Source organism: Corvus cornix, chromosome 21 (genome assembly GCF_000738735.6).
Source record: "Corvus cornix cornix isolate S_Up_H32 chromosome 21, ASM73873v5, whole genome shotgun sequence".
In the NCBI taxonomy this organism is placed as follows: Eukaryota; Metazoa; Chordata; class Aves; order Passeriformes; family Corvidae; genus Corvus; species Corvus cornix.
Genome location: NC_046350.1, coordinates 5544078 through 5565489, shown reverse-complemented (window position 1 = coordinate 5565489; position 21412 = coordinate 5544078). Strand labels below are relative to the sequence as shown.

At 60.7% G+C, this 21412-nt stretch overlaps 1 protein-coding gene across 4 annotated transcripts; it reads left to right on the top strand.

Moving 5' to 3' along the window:
• Positions 1-965: 965 nt before the first annotated feature.
• On the top strand, positions 966-18548 carry KLHL17 (kelch like family member 17). 4 transcript variants are annotated; one of them, XM_039564051.1, is made up of 12 exons: positions 966-1079; positions 8709-8962; positions 9472-9593; positions 10012-10233; positions 11021-11137; positions 11539-11752; positions 11844-11988; positions 12352-12519; positions 12821-12909; positions 13723-13796; positions 14539-14720; positions 15243-18548. In XM_039564051.1, the coding sequence occupies exons 2-12, from the start codon at positions 8752-8754 to the stop codon at positions 15469-15471; spliced, it is 1773 nt and encodes a 590-aa protein (XP_039419985.1). In that variant the 5' UTR covers positions 966-1079; positions 8709-8751; the 3' UTR covers positions 15472-18548. The 4 variants fall into 4 exon arrangements, with proteins under 4 accessions (XP_039419985.1, XP_039419982.1, XP_039419984.1 ...); XM_039564048.1 differs by lacking the exon at positions 966-1079 and adding an exon at positions 1291-4284; XM_039564049.1 differs by lacking the exon at positions 966-1079 and having other exon boundaries at positions 8838-8916.
• The last annotated feature ends 2864 nt before the right edge of the window (positions 18549-21412 follow it).

Below are 21412 nucleotides of genomic sequence, written 5' to 3'. Positions count from 1 at the left end.
TGCTATGGTGTGTCCGCTGGCTGGACATCGGGGTGCTGCAGTGTGTCCACTGACTGGACATCGGGGTGCTGCGGTGTGTCCACTGGCTGGACATTGTGGGGCTGCGGTGTGTCCACTGGCTGGACATTGTGGGGCTGCAGTGTGTCCACCAGCTGGACATCGGGGTGCTGCGGTGTGTCCACCAGCTGGACATCAGGGTGCTGCGGTGTGTCTGGAGAAGGGTCTGCAGCACACGTCCTGTGACGAGCAGCTCAGGGAGATGAGCCTGGAGAAAAGGAGGTTCAGGGGGGAACTTCTCGTTCCCCACAACCCCCTGCCAGGAGGCTGTAGAAAAGTAGGGCTCTCCTCCCACGTAACTAACAAGCGACAGGACCAGAGGACAGAGTTTTGAGCTGTGCCAAGGGTGGTTTGAGGCGGGATATCAGCAGGAATTTCTCCATGGAAAGAGCTGCGCAGGGAGGTTTGCAGTTCCCACCCCTGGAGGTGCCCCAGGAACGCCTGGACACGGCACTCGGTGCTCTGAGCCGCTGACAAGCTCCCAGCTTGGACTCCATAATCCCAAAACTCTTTTCCAACCTCAACGCTTTTGGGACACCCCCCTCAGGCCACGCCCCCTCGTTGACCCCGCCCCCTCATTAACCCCGCCCCCTCATTAACCCCGCCCCGCCTTTGTGCGGCGCGCAGCGCGGGGGGCGTGGCCTGCTCCGCTCGCCCCGCCCCTTTCTCCCGCTTGGCCCCGCCCCTCGCTCTGTGGCCCCGCCCCCGGTGCCGGTGCCGGTGCCGGGCCCGCAGCGGGGCCGGTGCCGCTCGGTTCGGTGCTGGGCCCGCACACGGACACACGTGCGGGGCCGGGCCGCGCCTCCCGGGCCGCGCCTCGGGGTTATTCCGGGTGACGGAGGAAGCCGCAGCCGCGGGGCCGCCCCGGCTCGAGGAGGAGCCGCCGCCGCCGCCGCCGCCGCCGCGCACCTGCCCGCCCCCGGCCCGCCCCGTCTCCCCGGCGTGGGGGCCGGAGGTAGCGGCGCGGGGTGTAGTGGCCACCCGCAGCATCCCCCGGCTTGGGCCGTGGCCGCCCCGGAGCCGTGAGTACCGCCGGGGCACGGCCCTGCCGCCCGCACCTCCTCTCCGCTTCCTCTCCGTCTCCCTCTTCCTCTCCCTCTTCTTCCTCCTCTCTCTCTCCCCCTGTGCCTCTTCCCGGCAGGGCCGGGGCGCTCAGACCCGCGGGAGGAGGGGGAGCGGAGGGGTAAGGGGATGGGGGCACACCGGAGGGGTCACCGGGGGGTGATGGGGGGACCCCCGAAGGAGCTGCCTCTCCATCACTCCCGGCGCTGCTTCTGCGCATCCCTCCTCGGAGACCAAGTTTGCTTTTGGGGTAGCACGCAGCACGTCCGGGGGGACCACCGGCGCCGTTTCCAAAGGTTTTGGCACAACTGGTGTCGTTTCCAAATATTTCCAGAGGTTTGGAACAGCCGATGTCCTTCCCAGCTCTCTCTGCACCGCGGCATCGTCTCCGGGGCCGGCAGCATCCCTGTGCCCTCCTCCCCTGTCCTCTGCCAAGTCCTGGGGAGATCCCGTTGGAAAAGGGAAAAGCCGCAGAGAGGGGCTGGCCCGGCCGTGCCCCCTGCCCCCGGTGCCGCACACGGGGGCTCGGGGCTGGTGGTGCTGGGCGAGCTGAAGGGCACGGGGAGAAACGCTGCCTCGGGTTTTCTGGAAACTTGTGGGGGACGCGGGATGCAGCTTTTCCGTGGCCTCTGCAGTGGCTGTCAGGGCAGAGGGCTCTCCTTGAGCCACAGCGTCGCTGCTGCTGCTGCTGCTGGAGCTGGTCCCGGGAGCTCAGGCCAGGCTGGCAGCTGGGCTGGTTCTGCTGGCTGAGCAAATGCCTCCCTCTGCGGGGACCGGCAGCCCTGGGACCTCAGCAGGGAAGGAGAAGGTGGCTGTCCCTGCGCTGGGTGCCACCAGCCCGGCTCCTGTGCCAGCCTGCAGGGGCAGTGGCCTTGCTTTGCTGGGTCTCCGTGCGGGATGCCAGCTCTCCTTTGACTTCAATGCCTGCTGTCCCACAGCATTATTCCGGGGGACTCTGCACTGCTGGAGGTGATCCTGGAGTGATTCAGCAACACGTGGATGTTTCTGGGTGCCTTTAGCACCAAGAGGTGCTGCTTTGTCGCAGGTTCAGTGTTTTGGGGCTCACTGACCCTTCAGTGTCCAGTGGCCTTCTGGTTTTCATCCCTGCAGCCAAGCAAACCTCTCTCTGCAATCCCGTCCCTCTGCACCCTGAGCTTCTCTCCCGACCCGTGAACATCTGCTGGAAATCCTTTATTCAGCACAGCAGTGAGTAAGACTCAGGGAGATGTTGGGTGTAGAGATCTGAGTTTCCTTCCTGAGCACTGAGTGATTAATGAATCACAGCAAAGAGCAGCTAATTCAGAGCACACCAGGAGCTGGCAGGCGTAACGGGCACCTGCTCTCTTGGCTTCGGAGCCCAGCATCCGAATGGAGCTGCTCCTGAGCATCTTGGGGAGCTGGGATGGTCCCTGATGCTTCCTGTCAGCCGAGGTCAGCTCAGTGGGGGTGGCAGTGGGACGCCTTTGTTCTGCCAGCACAGACAGCGGCCATCTGCCCCTGCTCCCTCAGCCAGCCTGGCTCTCTGTGCATGGAGTGGAAATCAAAGCAGGCGTCCTCTGAAGGCTGAAGATCTGCTGGGGAGGCTGCTCTGGGTCCTTCCTTTGCTGCATTTGAGGCTCAGCAGCTCCAAAAATCGAGCAGCCCCGCTGAAGTCCCAGTGCTGCCTCCTGGATCTCCTCAGGAGCTGGAGCGCTGCCTCCAACGCCGGGGCAAGCTGGGCTTGGGAGGCTTGAGAGGCTTCACCCGCTCTGCCTGGCCTGCTGCAAACCATCCCTAAAGGATGTGGCTCCTCAGGGACAGGAATCTGAGCTCCTCCAGCTGCAATTCCCAGGGTCTGGGACCTGCTGGCCTTGGCAGGCCCCCAGTGTGCCAGCGAGCTCAAGGCCGTGGTGCCACATGCTCCTCATAGCTCAGTTTGCAGGGATGTGCCCTGTGCTGCTGCTTGCCAAGAAGATGTGCCCTGCAGAATTCTTTGGAATTCCCTCGAATTCTTTCGTTTCCTGGCTTGGAAAGACTTTCCCACTGCTCCAGAAGCTCAGGGGTTGTTCAGAGCAGGAGGTGCAGATCTGTGTTGGCAGAGAGGGGCCGGAGGGGGCTTTGTGAACCACCCCTAAACGCGGTGTGGGTGCCGTGGGAGGGCTGAGCCGGGTGATGCCCGCTGGTGACCTCCTGGTTTGGAGAGGCAGCAGAATTATTCCATGTCCCGTCCATCTGCAAAAGATCTTCTTGCCTGCTTGCAGCCAGCAGATCCGAGTGCTTTTTCCTGCTTCCCCTGCTGCTGCTGCCTCATGTGATGGAGTTACCCTTCCCTTTGGAAGCCAAGTGGTGTCTCCTGCTGAGTCTCCCCAAATTCATCACTGTCCTGTGACATCAGGGCATTGCTGGGCAGTGGTGACCCACTCTGAGCTGGCCCCCTGTCACCTGGAGCCACCAGCAGCTGGCACAGCAGAGAGGTGAAGGGTGCAGTCCCTCCTTGGACTGAGGATGCTGCAGAGAGGGAGCTCCCGGGCAGGTCTGGGAGCCAGGAATGTGGCTGTGCTCTGGCCAGGCTGCCTCCCACGGCCTGAGCGCTCTCCCTTTGTGTTTCCCTGTGTGGAAAATGGGCTGGGGACAGAGCTGTCTGTCACAGGAGAGAGCAGGAGCTCCACAGGGATGGGCAGTGCAGCCTGAGCCCTGGCACTGCAGGGCACTTGCTGCGTGTGACGGGGTTTGGCACTGCCTGTGCCATAAACCAGCGCTGGGTGTGACAGAGGCTCCTCTGCCGTGGCTGCTGGGGACACTGGGAAGGGGAATCAGGACATGACCCACATTTCCAGCCCCTGACAAAGCCAGAGGGCTCATGTTGCTCAGATTTTGGCGTGCTTTGTGCTGGCGCGTGGCAGCTCCAGTCTGACCCCAGCGCAGCTGGAGACCTGCAGGTTTCGCTGAGCACCTCAAGGCAAGAATCCATTTCCATTCCTTGTTTCTCCCTAACCTGGGAATTCAGCAGCCCCAAACCTCCTCCAGCCCTGACCCTCGCACCCAATTACTTGAAAATGACCCAAATGTTGGCGCAGATGCCTCGGAATCCCTCAACCATGGAGTCCTGCTTGGAGCTGAGTTTGGAGGCGTCTGAAGGAAGAGCTGCTGCCTGTGGGAAGTGAGGAGAAGGCTGTGGGCAGCGAGGTGAGGATGCCCTTCACCCCTCCCAGGTGTGAGAATGTCCCAGGGCACCGAGCCTCTGCCTCCCGCTCCTTGCTCTCACTTTTTGGGGTGACTGAGAGCGACTTTGAGCTTCCAAACAAAACTCCCCAGGAGTAACGAGGAGTGAGGCTTTAATTAGGAGAGACCTCCAGCCTGGTGTGTGCACCAGAGCCCACTGATGACAACCCAGGGAGCTGCTGCGGGGCTCTGCCGAGGTCAGCGTGCTGAGTGCCCTCCTTGCCTGGAGCCAGCAGTGTCTCTGTGCCTGGAGCTGGCAACTGAGCACAGCTTTTCCCTGTCCTCCCCACCCCCTTGCCGAGGCTCCACATCCTCCCTGGCAGCTTGTCACTTCTCTGCAGATGTCTAGACAGGAGGATTCAGTGCGTGTCAGTTATGCCTAATTCATTAAAAAAAAAAAAAAAAAAAAGGAAAAAAAAAAAGCCCCAACCCTCCTGGGAGCTGGGGATTCTCAGTCCTGCAGACTCAGCGCTGTCTGCGCTGCCCTGCGCTGCCTCGAGGCTCCCCCCCTCCGAGCAGACTCATTCCAGGCAGCTGCAGGAGCAGCAGCGGCTCGGCAAGGGAAGGCAGGGGCAGAGGGAGCAGAGGAGAGGAGGTTTGCAGGGGTTTTTAGGGCTGGGCTCTGCTCACTGTCGCTGCCCCTCACCCCGTTGGTGTGCGCTCACATCCCCCCCGTGCCCATCGGGAGCTGGCAGACGGGGTCCAGCTTCCCTGGCACTGCCAGCTCCCCAATTCCTGTGTCCCTCCTGAAGGCAGGGCTGGTTCCAGGAGGAGCAGCTCCCTTGCTGCCACCCTTCCCTCCACGTTCTGAGCCCTGACCTGTGCACAGGTGAAAGCTCAGCCGTGTGGAGCTCTGAGGATCTGCAGCGCATCCTCCTGCTCCCGAGGCAGCTGCCTCCCTCTGCCTCCTTCCAAGCGCTGCCTCTGCCAGCCTGAGCACGCAGTGAACCTGACGTGAGCGGGAGCTGCTGCACGCTGCCAGTGCCTGTCTGAGCTCCCTGGGTGCAGGCAGAGCAAGGCCTGGGAAGGGACTGAGCCCCAGAGCGTTTTCTTTTCTCTCTGTGTCAGTGACACCGATGTGACACATCCTGGTGGGGACAGCTGCCTGGGTTTAGTGCCTGCTTTGCATCTGGGTCCCGGGCACGCACAGCTGGATGGTTCCCATCCTCCCTGCTTGTGGCAGTTGTGGGGAAGGGAGCAGGGAAGGTGGGGATGCAATGCATTTTGTGATGGGCCCTCTGAAGGAAGGAGTAATTTGGGATGGCCAGGTCTAAGGGGTAAGGGCAGTGCAGATCTGGTGTGGGTTGTGAAAACAGCCCTGGCGTTTGGTTATTGATTAAGAAAATGCTGCTCCACTGTGATCCCCTCCCTCCCCAGGGATCCCAGCTTCTGCTGCATCCCACGGGGACTTTGGCTGTGCCATTTTGGAGGGCACTGCTCTGGCTCCAGCCCTGGAAGGGGAGCTGGCACCACGGTGCCACCTTCCAGACCTGCTTTGTGCTGCTGTGACACTCTTGGGCTCGGGCTTTGTGCCTTATCCAAAGGCAGCACTCGTGAGGGGGATGCAGAGCTGTGCACAAACAGCTGATTCTCCGGGAGAGAGGCACACAGGGATGTGGCACAAAGGGATGGGGACACATGGAGGGGATGGATTTACGCCTGACTGCGTGTCAGGCCCGAGGGCAGGGGGCTGTCCCCCCATCCCCTGTCCCCACCATCGGAGCAGCTGCACAGGATGTGTCTCTGCTGCCTCCCAGCCCTCCTGCCAGACACAAAATCCCCATCCAGGCTGTCAACAAAAAGCCATTCTCCAGGGCCTTCCTGGGGAAAGGGCAGGCTCGGAACTTCTCCCTGGAGGATCCTCTGTTCCCTGTTTATTGCTCAGCACACTTCTTTTCACTCCCAGCAAAATATGGTTTTTTGTGCGGCGAGGACAGGCCTCCCTTTGGGCAGGGATCATTTGCATTAATTAACAGAGCTGTTATGCATGGCCACGCTCTGGCGCAGAGGAGCCAAACAAATGCCTCCTTTTTTGTTGGTTTTTTTTTTTTTTTTTTGTGCCATAACCTCAGAGTTATTCCAAGGGAGGCAGCACATCCGTCCCAGCCCGTGGGGCCACGTGCACGGCTGCTGCTGCCCACAGAGGTGGGCTTGTGCTTCCTTCCCCCTCTGAGTCTGGACACTGCTCCACTGTCTCCTGTGGTCCAGGCAGTGCTCCCCATTAATTACATCCCACAGACCCTCATTTCCTGGGAATGAAAGTTTCAGCAGGGAAGTGAGGAATATTTAGTGCTGCCAGCAAAGTGGGGAGTTCGGCGCGGGGAGCAGCATTGGGATGCTCCATTCCTTTTCCCACACTGGTTTTGTTCGGATCTGTTAAAGCAGAAGAGCTCTGATGGGAACAAGTTACTGTGGGGTGGAGAGGACAGTGGGGCTGAAGAGGCTTTACCCACTGCAAGGCTTCACCAGCCCCATGCCAGCGCTCCTCAGGGAGGCTGCAGCCAAAAATCACCAAGCAGAGCTGGCTCAGGCTGCCAGAACTGTCCCCTGGTTTGGGGACACTCGTGGAGCCCAGTGGCTGGGCTGGCACCTCCCTCTTGTCCTGCTCCCTGCTGGGCTGTGTCACAGCCGTGGTGTCACTCAGGGTGGGTGGCACAGCCCTGTGCCAGCCCTGGTGGCCACAGGGAGAGGGCACTGAGCTCTGCCTCCTGGCCGTGGGGGTCACTGCGAGGGAGGACAGTGTCACCCTTGTCACTTGCCCAGGGCCACGCGAGTGGCGAGTGGCAGGGCTGGGAGGGAGCCCAGCGCTTCTGACTCTTTGGAAATGCTTGTGGTCCCCCCAAAGGCTCCAGCAGCACCCCCAGCCTGCTGGGCCCTCTGGGGGCTCCGCCAGGGTGCCAACCCTTCCTCTCCAATCGCCCAGGAGAAGCAAAGCCACCTTTCCCCCGCTCTGTCCTGCGCTGTCCCCGCCGGGCCCTGCCCCTGCTGCGGATCCAGGAGCTCCTGTCCCTCATTCCCAGCCCCCTGGAGGGACGAGGAGAGAGCTCTGGAGCTGGGACATGACTGAAATACTGATGGGGACAAATGTGCTCGGCAGGGATGACACAGAGAAACCGGCCTGAGCCGAGCAGGAAAACCCTTGGGCTTGCGGCTGGGATGGGGATAGAGGTGGGGAAGCTCTGTCAGCTCCCTGCCCGAAAGCAGCTCTGGGAAAAGACCTCTGGAGCTTAACCCTGATCCTAACCCCAACCCTGACCTGCTGGAGCTCAGGTGGGGATGTTAATAATGAAAAACCTCCCTTGTGTGGGCACCTCATGTAGCAGATGTGAATTAGGAGATGGGGTGTCCCGGGGATGCTGCAGCTTCCGAGACTGGGATGTGGGAGGATAAGACCACGCTCCCGGGCTCTCCTTTGCTGCTGAGGGCACGGTGGCACCGTGCTGGCCCTGCTGGAAAGCACCAGCAGGCACTGCCTCTGCTGTGTGCCCCAGAGCCCTCCCCGCTGCCAGGGACAGGAGGAATCTCGTAGCACTCGAGGTGATGCAAATAGAAAAGGGCATTGCAGGCTTCTCCCCGCTCAGGAAACATGTTTATTCATCTTTTTTCCTCCCCCAGACTCTCGTACATGCTACAACCGCTCTTCAAAAAGGGAATCTCTGGCTGCATTCGTGGCTGAGCAGGCACAGGGCGCTGGGTTGCTATTTTTAGGCCCAGCAGGGCTGATGTGGAGGTGTGTGAGGAGCGGGAGGCTGAGGGGATTCTCTCGCCGCGGGGATGCGGGGGCAGCTCGCAGGCTCGGTTTCGATTCAAGCGGTTTTTCCCTGCTGCTGCCTCCCCCTCCTTCCTCCTGCTGCTCAGTGCCCCCCTCCTCGCTGCCCCAGCTCCTGGGTGCTGCCAAAGGCCTTTGCGAGCAGCGTGAGCAGCCTGGATGCAAACAGCACCGGGGGAGGAGATCTCTGCGTGAATAAATGGTCCTTGATCAGGCAGGTTTTGTTTTCCTAGAATCACAGAATGGTTTGGGCTGCAAGGGGCTGTAAAAGCCGTCCGGTTCCATGGGCAAGGATGCCTTCCACCGTCCCAGGGTGCTCTGAGCTCCACCCAGCCTGGCCTGGGACACTTCCAGGGATGCAGGGGCAGCCGCAGCTGCTCTGGGAAATCCATTCCGGGGCCTCCCCACCCTCACGGGGATGAATCCCTTCCCTACATTGAACCTGAATTTCCCCTCTTTGTTTGCACCAAATGACATTTCCCTGGCAGGGCAGGGCCTGGGCAGAGCTGTCAGGGTCGCTGTCAGCGCCGGGTGTTTGAGCAGGGCTGGCTCCCCAGGGATCACCCAGGGGCTGCAGCAGCTCCTGCCTGGATAACTCTGTGCTTTTCCCCCATCCCAGAGGCGGTGGGAAGGGCCACCCCCCTTCCCTGCCCGCGGCAGCCATGGAGGGGGGTGTGCAGCTCCTGAACCGCGACGGGCACAGCATCTCGCACAACTCCAAGCGCCACTACCACGACGCCTTCGTGTGCATGAACCGCATGCGGCAGCGGGGGCTGCTCTGCGACATCGTCCTGCACGTGGCCACCAAGGAGATCAAGGCCCACAAGGTGGTGCTGGCATCGTGCAGCCCCTACTTCCACGCCATGTTCACAAGCAAGTAGAGTCCTCTCTTCCCCAGGGACAGGCTCGCCCTGCTCTCAGCCCTCCCCTCTCCCAAGCCCTTCCTGCTCGGGCCCTGCTCCCTGTTCTCCCTGCTCTGCCCTTTCGTGTGTCGTTTCTGTGGGCAGGAGCAGGAGTTTTCCTCATTCCACTCCCTTCCCTGAACCCCTTTGCCCGTGCACAGGATCCTGGTGTCCCCCTCCTGCAGTCCTGGCCCCCAGTCCCTAGAGCTCGGCAGGAAACCTTCCAGAAACAAACCACTTGTTCCATGCATGGTTAAATCCTCCATTTCACTCCCTTCCCTGATTTTCTTTGCCCACAGCCCCCTGCACAGGGATCCTGTCCCCCCTCCTGCAGTCCTGGCCCCCATTCCCCAGAGCTGGACAGAAAACCTCCCTGGGCTGTGATGTGGAGGTGGATGCAGCTCATTCCACGCATCCACCTGGGGGGGAAGCAGCCCTGCTGTGGGAGTTGTTGCTCATTTTTGGTGTCCTTTGCCCCAGATGAGATGAGTGAGAGCCGCCAGACTCATGTAACGCTGCACGACATCGACCCCCAGGCGCTGGAGCAGCTGGTGCAGTACGCCTACACGGCTGAGATCGTGGTGGGAGAGGGGAATGTGCAGGTAGGAGCTTTTTCCCCCAGGCCCCCTTCTCCACAAAGCTGTTTTGTAGCAGATTTGCCTCCTGGGGACGCCTCTCTCCTGCTCAGCACTGCCAGCTGTTTCTGTGGTGGCAGCTGGGTCTGGCAGTGGTCAGGGAGTTCAGCTGCTTCCCTTCCTGGAGGTGGCTCCTCAAAGCACTGCGCAGTTCCCAGATTCGTTCCCAAGCACCTGCCGTCCTCCTGGCCCTGGGGGGTGTCACAGGTGTCCTTCCCAGCCCTTCTTTACCTCAGAAACCAGGAGTGCTCTGTCCTTTCTGTGCTTCCGTGCCTGCAGGCGCTCACTAAACCTGCTCTGCTCGCGACTCGCAGCGGGACGAGGGTGAAAATCGTTCCCTTGCCCTGGAAACTCCCTTTTCCCCCGTTCTTTTCCACTGTGCCAGACCCTTCTTCCTGCTGCCAGCCTGCTTCAGCTCAATGGTGTACGGGATGCTTGCTGCAAGTTCCTGCTCAGCCAGCTCGACCCCTCCAACTGCCTGGGCATCCGGGGCTTTGCTGACACCCACTCCTGCAGCGACCTCCTCAAGTCTGCCCACAAGTACGTCCTCCAGCACTTCGTGGAGGTGTCCAAGACAGAGGAGTTCATGTTGCTGCCCCTTAAACAGGTGAGGCCCCGCAGGCAGTGTGGAAGTCTGGGTGCAGCAAAGCTTTTCCTGTTCCATCTGTGAGTGAGAAGCCCAAGGGAGCTGCACGGAGGGGACAGGGCTTGGCAGGGGCTGGACCCAGGTTCTGGGCTTTGGCCCCACTCTGTTCAGTCTGTGGGTAGGGCTCTGTCAGCAGGCTGGATTCCACAGGAAATAAGGATGGGAGGGTAGGACGGGTTAATTTTGGTGCTTGCCACGTGAGCTCGGAGCACACTACCCTGGCTCTGGGAGCACAGCCCAGGGAATAAGTCCTGGGCACGTGGCTGGGATGTTTAAATCAGCTCAGCTAATGTTTCTTGCTGGTCATCATGTGGTGCCAGTCTGGCCCCTGGCTCAGCTGCTGTGCCTTGGCCAGGAGCAATTCCCTGCTCTGCATCACCGACCTGTGTGGTCCCTCAGCAGGGTCAGACACCTCCCTTCACCCATTCCCAGGGCACCCATTCCCTCTGCTCCACCTCTGCAGCCCCTGGCAGGTGAGGGGAGAGTTGTGGGAGCAGCCAGGGCACCTGGGTCTGCCCCAGGAACTGTTGAAGGGACACATGCCAGCGGGGGCAGAGCCAGGGAGGATGGTCAGAGGTGTCCCCACAAAGCTGCTTGGGGGCACCCCGTTGCTGTTGGGAACCCCCAGCACGTCCAGGAGGCAGCGCTCTGCCTCTGGCACTGCCGTTCCGCTGGGCTGGCAGCTGGGAATGCCTCCTTTCCTCCCAGCCCACACCAACCAGCACTGCCCTCCCACCCCGCCCTGCAGGTGCTGGACCTCATTTCCAGTGACAGCCTCAATGTGCCCTCGGAGGAGGAGGTGTACAGGGCTGTGCTCAGCTGGGTCAAACACGACGTGGACAGCAGGAGACAGCACGTGCCCAGGGTGAGAGGGCTGGGAAGGGGTGAGAGTGCTGGGAAAGGGGGTCTGGTCCTGCCCACCAGCTCCGAGTGCCTGGGCTGGGTGGGCACACAGCTGGAGGAAGCTGCAGGAGAGGGCAGGAGCAGCAGGTCCCTGTCCTACCACTTCCAGTCCGGGTTGGAAGGGACCTTAAATCCCATCCCATTCCACCCCCTGCCATGGGCAGGGACACCTTCCACTATCTCAGGTTGCTCCAGCCTGGTCTTGGACGCTTCCAGGGATGGGGCAACCCCAGGGCAACCTGTGCCAGGGCCCCAGCACCCTCTGAGTAAAGAATTTCTCCCCGATCTCTAAGCTCAGTCTCCCGTTTCAGTTGAGCCCTGTCCCCGTGCCCGTGTGCCAAGGCCTGCTCTCTGTCCCCCCAGCTCATGAAGTGCGTGCGGCTGCCGCTGCTGAGCCGGGATTTCCTCATGAGCAACGTGGACACGGAGCTGCTGGTGCGGCACCACTCGGAGTGCAAGGACCTGCTCATCGAGGCCCTCAAGTACCACCTGATGCCCGAGCAGAGAGGGGTCCTGAGCAACAGCCGGACGCGGCCGCGGCGCTGCGAGGGGGCCAGCACCGTGCTCTTCGCTGTGGGTAAGGCCCTGCCGCTCCCCCCATCCCAAACCCCAGCCCCATCCCGGGGTGTTTTTGGGCTATGTTTGCTCTGTTTGCCCTCCCCGAGCAGGTGGAGGGAGCCTGTTTGCCATCCACGGCGACTGCGAGGCCTACGACACGCGCACGGACCGCTGGCACATGGTGGCCTCCATGTCCACGCGCAGGGCGCGCGTGGGCGTCGCGGCCATCGGGAACAAGCTCTACGCCGTGGGCGGGTAAGGGGCCACGGGGTGGGGCAGGGAGCAGCTGGGGAGGGGGGCACGGGGGCTGCTCTGGCAGCAGGGATGGCCGGCAGGGCCTGCTGGAGTCTGGGGTAGCCACGGAAAAGCCTCTTCCCTGCGCGGCAAATTCTCCAGATCCCAGTTTGGTGGTGGCTGCATCCTGACCTGGGGCATTTCCTTCCCGTTTTCCTCAGAATCCCAGACTGGTGTGGGCTGGAACCTTAAAGCTCATCTTGTCCCAGCCCGGACACCTTCCACCATCCCAGGTTGCTCCAAGCCCGGTCCAACCTGGACACTTCAGGGATGGGGCAGCCCCAGCTCCTCTGAGCAGCCTCTTCTCCCCTTCTCTCCCTGCAGCTACGATGGGACCTCTGACCTGGCCACGGTGGAGTCCTACGACCCTGTCACCAATTCCTGGCAGCCTGAGGTGTCCATGGGCACCAGGAGGAGCTGCTTGGGTGTGGCAGCCCTTCATGGGCTCCTCTACGCTGCTGGGGGCTACGATGGGGCCTCGTGCCTCAACAGGTAGGGATTGCCTTGCTCCAGCCCTCCCTGCTCCTGCCTGCGCTGTCCTGGGAGCTGGGAGCCCTGCTCCTGACCCTCGAGCAGATGTTTTGCAACCCAACTGCTCCTTCCAGTGGGAAAAACCCCCACTTTGTAGCCCTGTGCCCCAAGAGAACCCAGCCTGTGTCAGCTCCTCCCTCCCATTTCCCCTGTCTATTCCCAACATTTCCTTGGAGCTGCCCCTGCGGGCCCGTGTCCAAGAGCTCTGACCTGGGCTTTTCCAGTGTCCCACCTTTTCTCCCTGTGTCCCTGCCTGCTGCAGCGCGGAGAGGTACGACCCCCTGACGGGCACCTGGACCTCCATCGCCGCCATGAGCACCCGGAGGCGCTACGTCCGCGTGGCAACGCTAGGTGGGTGCTGGCCCGGGGGCTGGGGGCTCCTGGGCAGGCTCTCTGCACTGCTGGGGGGTCCTTTTGCTGCTCTGCTCCAGTTCCTGCCCCCTCTGCCACATCCTGAGGTGCTCCCTGCCTCTGCCCTTCTCAGCCTCCCCAATCGCTGGGGTTCATCACAGCCTGGAGGCAGCTCCTGAGGGGATCCCCAACTTGTTCCCTTCTGCTTTGGAGCAAGGGATTGGCTGTGGGTGATCACCATCCCTGGAAAGGAAGGGACAGCCTGAGGAGTCCTTCACTGTGGAAGCAGGACCGTCCTTTCAGTGATGATCCCAGCCCCACGCTCACCCCAGCAGGAGCTGCACCTCCCTGGAGATGCTTCCCACCTTCCCAGGAGCTGCCCTGTCCCCGTGTCCCCCTGCCTGTCCCCTGCCCTGCTCCCTGCCTTCAGCTCTCCCTGCTGACTCAGAGCTTCCCTCCCCTCCAACCCCAGCTCCTCCTGAGCCTGCCACAGCCGATCCTGGCATTGCCCTGCTCCAGCTTCCTCCGCTAAAAACACCCCGTGGCTCTGGTGGGGAGCTCTGTGACGAGGAGCTCGAGGAGCAGCAGGAGAAGGAGCTCTCTGGGAAGCTCTGCCTGCTGAACGTTTCACACTGCTCCTGCTGCAAGGGGAGGGAGCCGGGCTGGCCCTGCTGGGAGGAGCTGCCTGGGGCAGGGCAGGCTCAGCCTGCACCTGTGTGGGCACCTCCGGAGTGGCACCTGTGGCATCGTGGGAGGCAGTGCCGGGGCAGGGAGGTGTCTGTGGCTCATCCCTGTGCCTCTGTGTCTTTGCAGAAGGCAACCTCTATGCAGTCGGGGGCTACGACAGCTCATCCCACTTAGCCACGGTGGAGAAGTACGAGCCCCAGGTAAACACAGGAGATCTGGGTGCCCCTTCTGCTTCTACCCTCTTTAGGGGTGCCAGTAAGGCCCTAACCCACCGTGTGTGGCAGTGAGATGGGGGGGTGTCAGCAGGGACAGAGCGTCCAGGGTGCAGTCTTGAGCACAAAAAAGGATCCAAGCTCCTCTGTGAGAGGTCTCTGTGAGGTTTCAGCACCAGAGCACCCTCTGTCCCCACTGCCTGGAGTTCTGCAGGGATCCTGTCCGTGCCCTGAGCTGCTCCCAGCTCCCAGCTGAGCTCCTGCACACCCAGTGTGGTGAGCAGGGAGTGTGGTGGGCCGGGGACATGCGCTGTGCCCAGGGGCACACAGCTCTGCTCCAGCCAGGTCTGCAGAAAGATCAAAGAGAAGGTCCTGGAGGCCTTTCATGAGCTGCAAAGCCCCAGCTGCACTCGCACAGATTGGAAATAGATACAGCTCAGTCCCCGTGGCGGGGCTGGCATTCAGCTGGGACACAACTGGTGGCCTGGCACAGGCATCTCTGCGCCCCTGGGATGGCTCCTGCCAGCTGCTGCTGTGCTCTCCTGAGCCAGGCAGCGGAGATTCCTCCTGGGAACTTGGGAGAGCGGGGACAAAAGAAGTGGGGTCCTCCCAAAGGGGTTTTTATGCCAGGAGCTGCGTGGTCAGAGCAGGACTGACCCCCCCAGAACCGATCTGGCAGGGGTGTGTGGGAAATGCCCTGTGGAGCGGCTGATGGGTTCCCTGTCCCCAGATCAACACCTGGACCCCCATTGCCAACATGCTGAGCCGCCGCAGCAGCGCGGGCGTGGCCGTACTCGAGGGGATGCTCTACGTGGCTGGTGGCAATGATGGCACCAGTTGCCTTAACTCCGTGGAGCGCTACAACCCCAAATCCAACACCTGGGAGAGCGTGGCCCCCATGAACATCCGCAGGTAAGGGGCTGTGCCCCCTCTGGAGCCTCGGCTGCTGCAGCAGGGGCGGGGATCTCACCGTGCTGTGCCTTGCCAACCATCAAACACAGACACATCAGGGGTTTTAGGGTTTGTGGCTGGCTCACCACGCTCCTGCTGTGCTGAGAGGGATTGGGGGGTGTGCCAGGAGGGCACAGCAGAGATGTTCTGCAGAGGGATTTATCCTGAGCACTCGCTGTGGCCAGAAAGAGCCAGGGGGTTCATCTGGCTGAGCCCACGGAGCTGCTGCTGGGCTGTGGGAGGATTTCAGGCTTGCAAGTCCGAGGATTTTGGGCTCATAGGGTTTGGTGTTGGATGAGGTCTGGACGAGCGTGTCAGAGCAAAGGGGGAGATCTGTGGCTCTGTGCTGCACTCTGCCCGTTTGAGCCCCGGCAGTTCATTTTCACGGGCTGTTTGTGGGGCTGGGCACTCCTTTGGCGGGGTGCCTGAGCTCCCCCCACACCTCCCAGCCTCACCCCCGTGGTCTCTGCACGGTCCTTCCAGGAGCACCCACGACCTGGTGGCCATGGACGGGTGGCTTTATGCCGTGGGGGGCAACGACGGCAGCTCCAGCCTGAACTCCATCGAGAAGTACAACCCCCGCACCAACAAGTGGGTGGCCGCCTCCTGCATGTTCACCCGCCGCAGCAGCGTGGGGGTGGCCGTGCTGGAGCTCCTCAACTTCCCCCCACCCTCCTCGCCCACCCTCTCGGTGTCCTCGACGAGCCTTTGACACCGGCTCCGGCCGTGCCTCAGCGCCGGGGCGCAGCAGTGGCCCCCGGCCGGCGTCGCTGTGAGCGGGGAGCAGGAACCCCAGCCCGGCCCTCCTGGGGGGCTCTCCCCGCTCTGGGGGCACCCACGGCGTCACCAGGGCCACCTGCAGCAGCTGCAGATGTGCTTCCAGGGCTGGCCCTTCCCTGGAGGACGAGTGGAGGGGGTTCTCCCTCCGGCCAGACTCATCCCAGCACCCCTGAAGGCTCCTTTGGGCAGGGGAACCCGAACCATCGCTGCTTCTGGGATTGCCGTGCTCCAGCCGTGCCACCGGGCACCGCCGGCCCTGGGGTGGCCCCGGGGGCCACGGCGAATGTGCAACCACCGCTCCTCTGAATGTCACTGTAGCCAAACTCAGCCAAGCCTGCACTGTTACAGACTCCGGGGCCGCCCCCCGGCTCTCGAGGGTGTCTCATCGATGCCTTAAAACACACCAAGGGAAGGAGCCCAGCCCAGGCGCAGCCCTGCGGGGTGGGGAGGGTTGGAGGCAAAGCTGGCCGCAGCATCCTGGCCCCTGCAGCGCTCCCTGAGCCGCTGAGATGCCAGCTGAGTGGGGACCTTGGTGGCATCGCTGCCGTCGCTGTGCCAGGCTCCAGGACTGGGACTGCACGTGGGCCTGCCTCAGCCTGGGAACAGCCCGGCCTGTTTGCTGTTCCCCTCTCTGCAAAGCAGATTCTGGGTTTGTGGGAAGGAGTCTGTTCTTGGACAAAGAGCAGTCCAGCCTTCGGAACGAGGAGGATTGCCTGGCGTTACTTTTTTTGGGTATTGATTTTTTTTGCCTTTTTTTATTTGGACGCTAATATGACTTCATGTCCCTTTATTTTTTACACTGCCCTGGTATTCCCCATCCCCTCTGCTCTCGAGGCAGCAGAAGGGATGCAGTTCCTTTTCTCATTTGTTGAGGAGATGATTCCTGTGCCCTGCAAGGTGTTCTCTCTGGATGGGTGGGGTGTGTGCATGTGTGAGGTGCCAAAAGCAGCACGGGAGGGACTGTTTCCAATTAGCGGTTCCCTGCCAATCAAGCAACCACTTTAATGAACTAAAGGTTGGATAAATTAGTACTGTAAGGCCTGTCCTAGAGCCAGGGCCCCTGTGGGGTGGTGTTTTCAGGGTGTGCTGCGTGTGAGGTGTGAGCTGAGGCACAGATCAGGTGTTCCCCACACTACAGAGGAACAACTCAACCACTGGTACCTCAATCGTGTTCAAATGTAGCATTGGAAATATGGCCCAGCTGTTTGGAACTCATTCCTTTCTCCTTTTCCCCCCCTGCTTCTCAGTTCTCCCTCACAGAGTTCAGATTTCACTCGTGTGGTACTTGCGGGCCTGAGTTTTCAAGTAGCGAGAGATTTCTCCTTTTATTTGGGGGGGGGTGAAAGAAGAGTTTGAGGTGAGACAGGGACCCCCCAACTTCAGACCCATTTCTTGGCAGTCTCATTTCCCCTGGACAGGTGCCTGCAGGTTTTCCAAGCCCGCCGGCATCCTTCACAAGCCCACTCACAGTGCCTCGTGTTGGACACCTGGAATTCCCAGCAGCTTCTGAAAATCAGGCCTGCTTCCCCCTCCGGCCTCTCCCCAAGGACAGTCTGAGCTTCTCAGCCTGAGGAGGCCTTTCTGGCTTTTGGAACAGGCTCTAAATCTTTTTTTTGTCCCCTTCTCGCTGCCCCAGCCTGTCCCAGCTCAGCAGCTCTCCCATTTCCCTGGCCTGCAGAGTGTCCAGGCTCTGCACTTGTCTCCTGGTCCCTGTGGGCTGCCCCAGGAAGGTCAGAGGAATCTGCTTTGTTCCAAAACCAGTGAAGTCTGCTCTGGTTTGTGTGTGTGCCTCCACCTGAGCGAGCTCTCAACCCTTCCCATCCCATTCCTGTAGCCAACATCAGGATTTCCCTCTCCTGCTGGGCTCAGGTCAAGGTGTCCCTGGCTCCAGGGTCCCTTTTGGAGGAGGATCAGCCCAAAAGCCCCACGGAGAGGTGGAAGGTGCTGGTGCTGGGCTTGGCCCGAGGTGCTGAGCAGCTCGGGAGGAGTCAGGAATGAAGGGAGATGGAGCCCAGCGAGGAGGGGCAGTGCAGGAACTGCTGAGGGGGAAGCAGGGCTGCTTTCAAACAGGGAATGAGGTGTTGGAGCAGTGGCTCAGCCTCTGCTCCAGCTGGGGCTGCTGTGGAGTGAAGGGGAGGGCTGTGCCTCGGGACCAAAGCCTGAGGGAAGTGAGAAATGCAGCAGCTGAGGAGAACTTTGGTGCCACGAGCCCTCGGCCTCCACCGGAACCTTCAGCAGTCACGCTGCAAATCGTGTGTGATGCTGTGCTGCCTCCTGAGGAGCAGGGAAGGGCCAGAGTGACTCCTGTGCCCCCTGCCTGGGTCCTGAGCAATATCCCACTGAGCCTGATCCATGGAAACCCGGGGAGCAGGGAGCCTCTCGTCTCTGCTGCCCAAACTATGCAGGTGCTCACTGCTTCCCCGTGCCGGAGGGAGGAGGAAGGAAAGGGCAAAACAATTCCCCAGCACCTTCTGGGGGTCCCGAGCCCCCTGACCCACACTGTGTGGACACGAGGTGTCAGCATCTGCCCTGGCAGGTGCCAGGGTGGGATTGCTCCTGGTGCTGCACGTCCCCTGCTGAGGAGGAGGAGGAGGAGAGCTCGGAGGGGACGTGTGTCTGTGTCTGTCTGTCTGTGCGTAGCAACCCTGTCTGAGGGGAGGAGAACAACTCTGTGTGGCTTCCCTGGCAGTGTTAGTCCGTGGTGTCTCACCCAAGATGTTCCTTGTGTGAATTCCCAGCAGAGGGGTGGCCCCGAGCTGGGGGCTCCGGGCTCTGGGTGTTTCTCCAGCAGGAGCCCCTGCCCTGAGGGGGGCAGAGGTTCCCTTGGCCTCCCTGCTGGGTGCACCTGCTCCAGATCCACGTCCGAGCGTCGTCACTTTGATTTCTCTGTAACTTATCCGACTTTATTTATGTGGAACTCTGTTTCTCTGAATTTTTTGCACTACGTGGGACCGGGGAGGGGATACAAGCAATAGAAGCCAACGTGTACAATAAAGACGTTTTCTTGGATACCGGATCCTGCCTCGTGCCTCCTTCCCTCTCCCTTCCCTGGCTCACTCCTTTTTGCCCAGTCCCAGCCCCAGGCTCAGCTGAGGCTGTTGGGTGCCTGGTGGGTGTGGGGGAGTTGTCCTGGGGACAAGGGGCTTTGTATTCCCAGTGAGGATTTGGTGCTGGCAGTGTCCCACTCTGACACCCTGCCCCAGGTGCTGGACACCCCTGGGAAAAGCCCAAGGAGCAGCCCCGGAGGCTTCAGAGCCAGGCTGATTTACACCTCTCCTGCCACGAAACCCCAGTTTGGCCTCCCCAGGCCTCCCGGTGCGTTCCCTGCAGCGGGAATGAGAAGCAGATGAGGAGCCTGGCCCTGCCCTCCAGCTGCCACCCGCAGCCGCCCCTGTGCCCGGGGACGTGCAGAGCTGGCCCCATCCTGCTGCCCAAACTGGTGCCAGGGCTGCTGCCCACAGAGGGGAACACTGAGCCCATCCTGCTGCCCAAACTGGTGCTGGAGCTGCTGCCCGTGGAGGGGAACACTGAGCCCATCCTGCTGCCCAAACTGGTGCTGGAGCTGCTGCCCACAGAGGGGAACACTGAGCCCATCCTGCTGCCCAAACTGGTGCTGGAGCTGCTGCCCATGGAGGGGAGCACTGAGCCCACCCTGCTGCCCAAACTGGTGCCAGGGCTGCTGCCCACAGAGGGGAACACTGAGCCCATCCTGCTGCCCAAACTGGTGCTGGAGCTGCTGCCCGTGGAGGGGAACACTGAGCCCATCCTGCTGCCCAAACTGGTGCCAGGGCTGCTGCCCATGGAGGGGAGCACTGAGCCCATCCTGCTGCCCAAACTGGTGCTGGGGCTGCTGCCCACAGAGGGGAGCACTGAGCCCATCCTGCTGCCCAAACTGGTGCTGGGGCTGCTGCCCATGGGAACGCTGAGCCCATTCCAGGGTGCAGGGTGGAAGGAACAGCGGGAGCTGCCTGGCACCAGCCCTGGGGCCCGAGGGGGAGCCGGAATGCCTGGCCCGGCTGCAGCCCCTCGTGTCCCCTTTCCTGCTGCTCTCCTGCTTCTGCTCCGGCTTCTATAAATAACTGCTGAGCTCTGAAAGCCTTCCTGGAGCCCAGGGGCTGCTTCCCTCCAGTCCAGGCTCTCCTGGAAGCAGAGCCGTGGGCTCTGGGAGAGCTTTGTTCCCTCAAGCTGGCTGACGGGCCAGTCCTCAGCCACTGGTGCCACCTGCCCGTGCCAGCCCTCGTGGTGTCACTGCTGTCCCAGTGAGCAAACAGGACCTGTGACAGCAGCAGGAGCTGCAGCGGCAGCAGTTGTGCCCCTGCTCTGAGCCGGGAGGTTTTATTTAGAACAAACCCTGGAGGAACAGCACGTTTGTGGTCACGGCCTGACCGTGTTAGGCACGGATGCGAGGAGGGATCGCGCTCTGCCTGCGCAGAACCCTCTCGGGGCTGTTCGCTGCAGTGTCGGATCTCGGCCAGGAGGTGCTGGGCTGCGGCTGGGCTGTCCCAGCGCTGCTTCCCAGCTGCGCTCCGAGCGCAGAGCTCACACGAGCAGCCCCTGCCATGGAAATCACGGCATTTCTGCTGGGGGCCCTCCGGAGGGGCGTGCTGGCGCTTTGCTGGGCCGGGAAGGGTTAATGGGTTACGCACAGAAAGGGGAGGGGGCCGCAGGAGCTGCTTTTAAAGGTCAGAGATGGGGAGAAATGTTATGGCACATCCGTTCTCAGCTGCTCCCTCCAGGCCTGACTGTGCAATCCCCTTTTTGGGGAATATTTTGCTCCTGCAAAGGGTAAAATGCAAACAGGAACAGTCCAACACACCCCGTGTGTCCATCAACCCCAGCTTGATTCCAGCGGATTCCCCAGGAAAACCTCCTCTCAGAGTCCTCCTAAAATAACGTGTATATTTGTCACATCTCATCCTTTATCACTGTTATTTATATTCACCAAATCTGATTTTGTTTTTTTCAAACGTGCCATCAATTAAATCAGCCTGACAAGATCTGATTTCCACAGCCCCACGCTGATTCGTATTAATTACATTCTCCTCCTGTAATTCTCAAAGTTAATCCAACTCCCTCACAGCTGTTACATCATTTTCCCAGGAATTACTGTCAACTGACAACCCCATAATTACCGGGCTGGTTTTTTACCCATGGAAACACCGATATCCCTGTTAAATTGTGCAATTTCTTTGCAAATCCCGTGGTCCTGCAAGACTTAACTGCAACAGCGATCCAAGCCCTTTGTGTCCAGCTCTTTCAAAGCTTTTCACGTGAATTCTCTCTATTTTTTGACCCAGAGCATCCAAGTTTTGTGTTTACTTCGTAGCAGCCACCCGAAAATGAAAAGGGTTTCTCGTTCCCTATGGTTGTGGTTCCTGGGGTTTTTTTTTTGGCGCAGAAATATTGAGCCTGTATTTACCTTTTGTTTTGTCATGAACTTCTAATTTTTATTGTTTATATTTCCCTGCGGTGAGGCACTCACAGGACGGGCAGGAATCTTCAGTTTGCTTCCTTTTAAAGCATTTCTTCTGTAAATACCCCTTAGGTTTTGCTCCCCTTGCATGTCTCCTTTTGCTCTTTGCTTCCTTGATCCATTTTCCATCATTCCTAGATTTTGATCGGGGTCCCGTTTGATATTTTTCCCGCTGCCCATTTCTTTTCCCGTCTCTAACCCCAGTGGGAACGGCCGCTCGGAGCTCAGCCTTTGGAACCCTTCAACCAGCGCAGCCTCGGAGATTTTTGTTAATGCTTAAACAACAACCACCGACTTTATCTCGCTGCATCCTTATCTCCGCCCGTGCGGCGGCCGAATTCCATTTGGGAAAACGCTCCGGGATGGATTTATCGGTGGCTCCGGCTCTATCCCGCCGGTG

What these genes read in the sequence shown, in the direction of transcription:
- KLHL17 (XM_039564051.1), top strand. Translation starts at nt 8,752, where the DNA reads ATGGAGGGGGGTGTGCAGCTCCTGAACCGCGACGGGCACAGCATCTCG. An exon ending in TGTTGCTGCCCCTTAAACAG is followed by an intron (nt 10,234 to 11,020) that starts GTGAGGCCCCGC and finishes CCCGCCCTGCAG; the next exon opens with GTGCTGGACCTCATTTCCAG. An exon ending in CGTCCGCGTGGCAACGCTAG is followed by an intron (nt 12,910 to 13,722) that starts GTGGGTGCTGGC and finishes GTGTCTTTGCAG; the next exon opens with AAGGCAACCTCTATGCAGTC.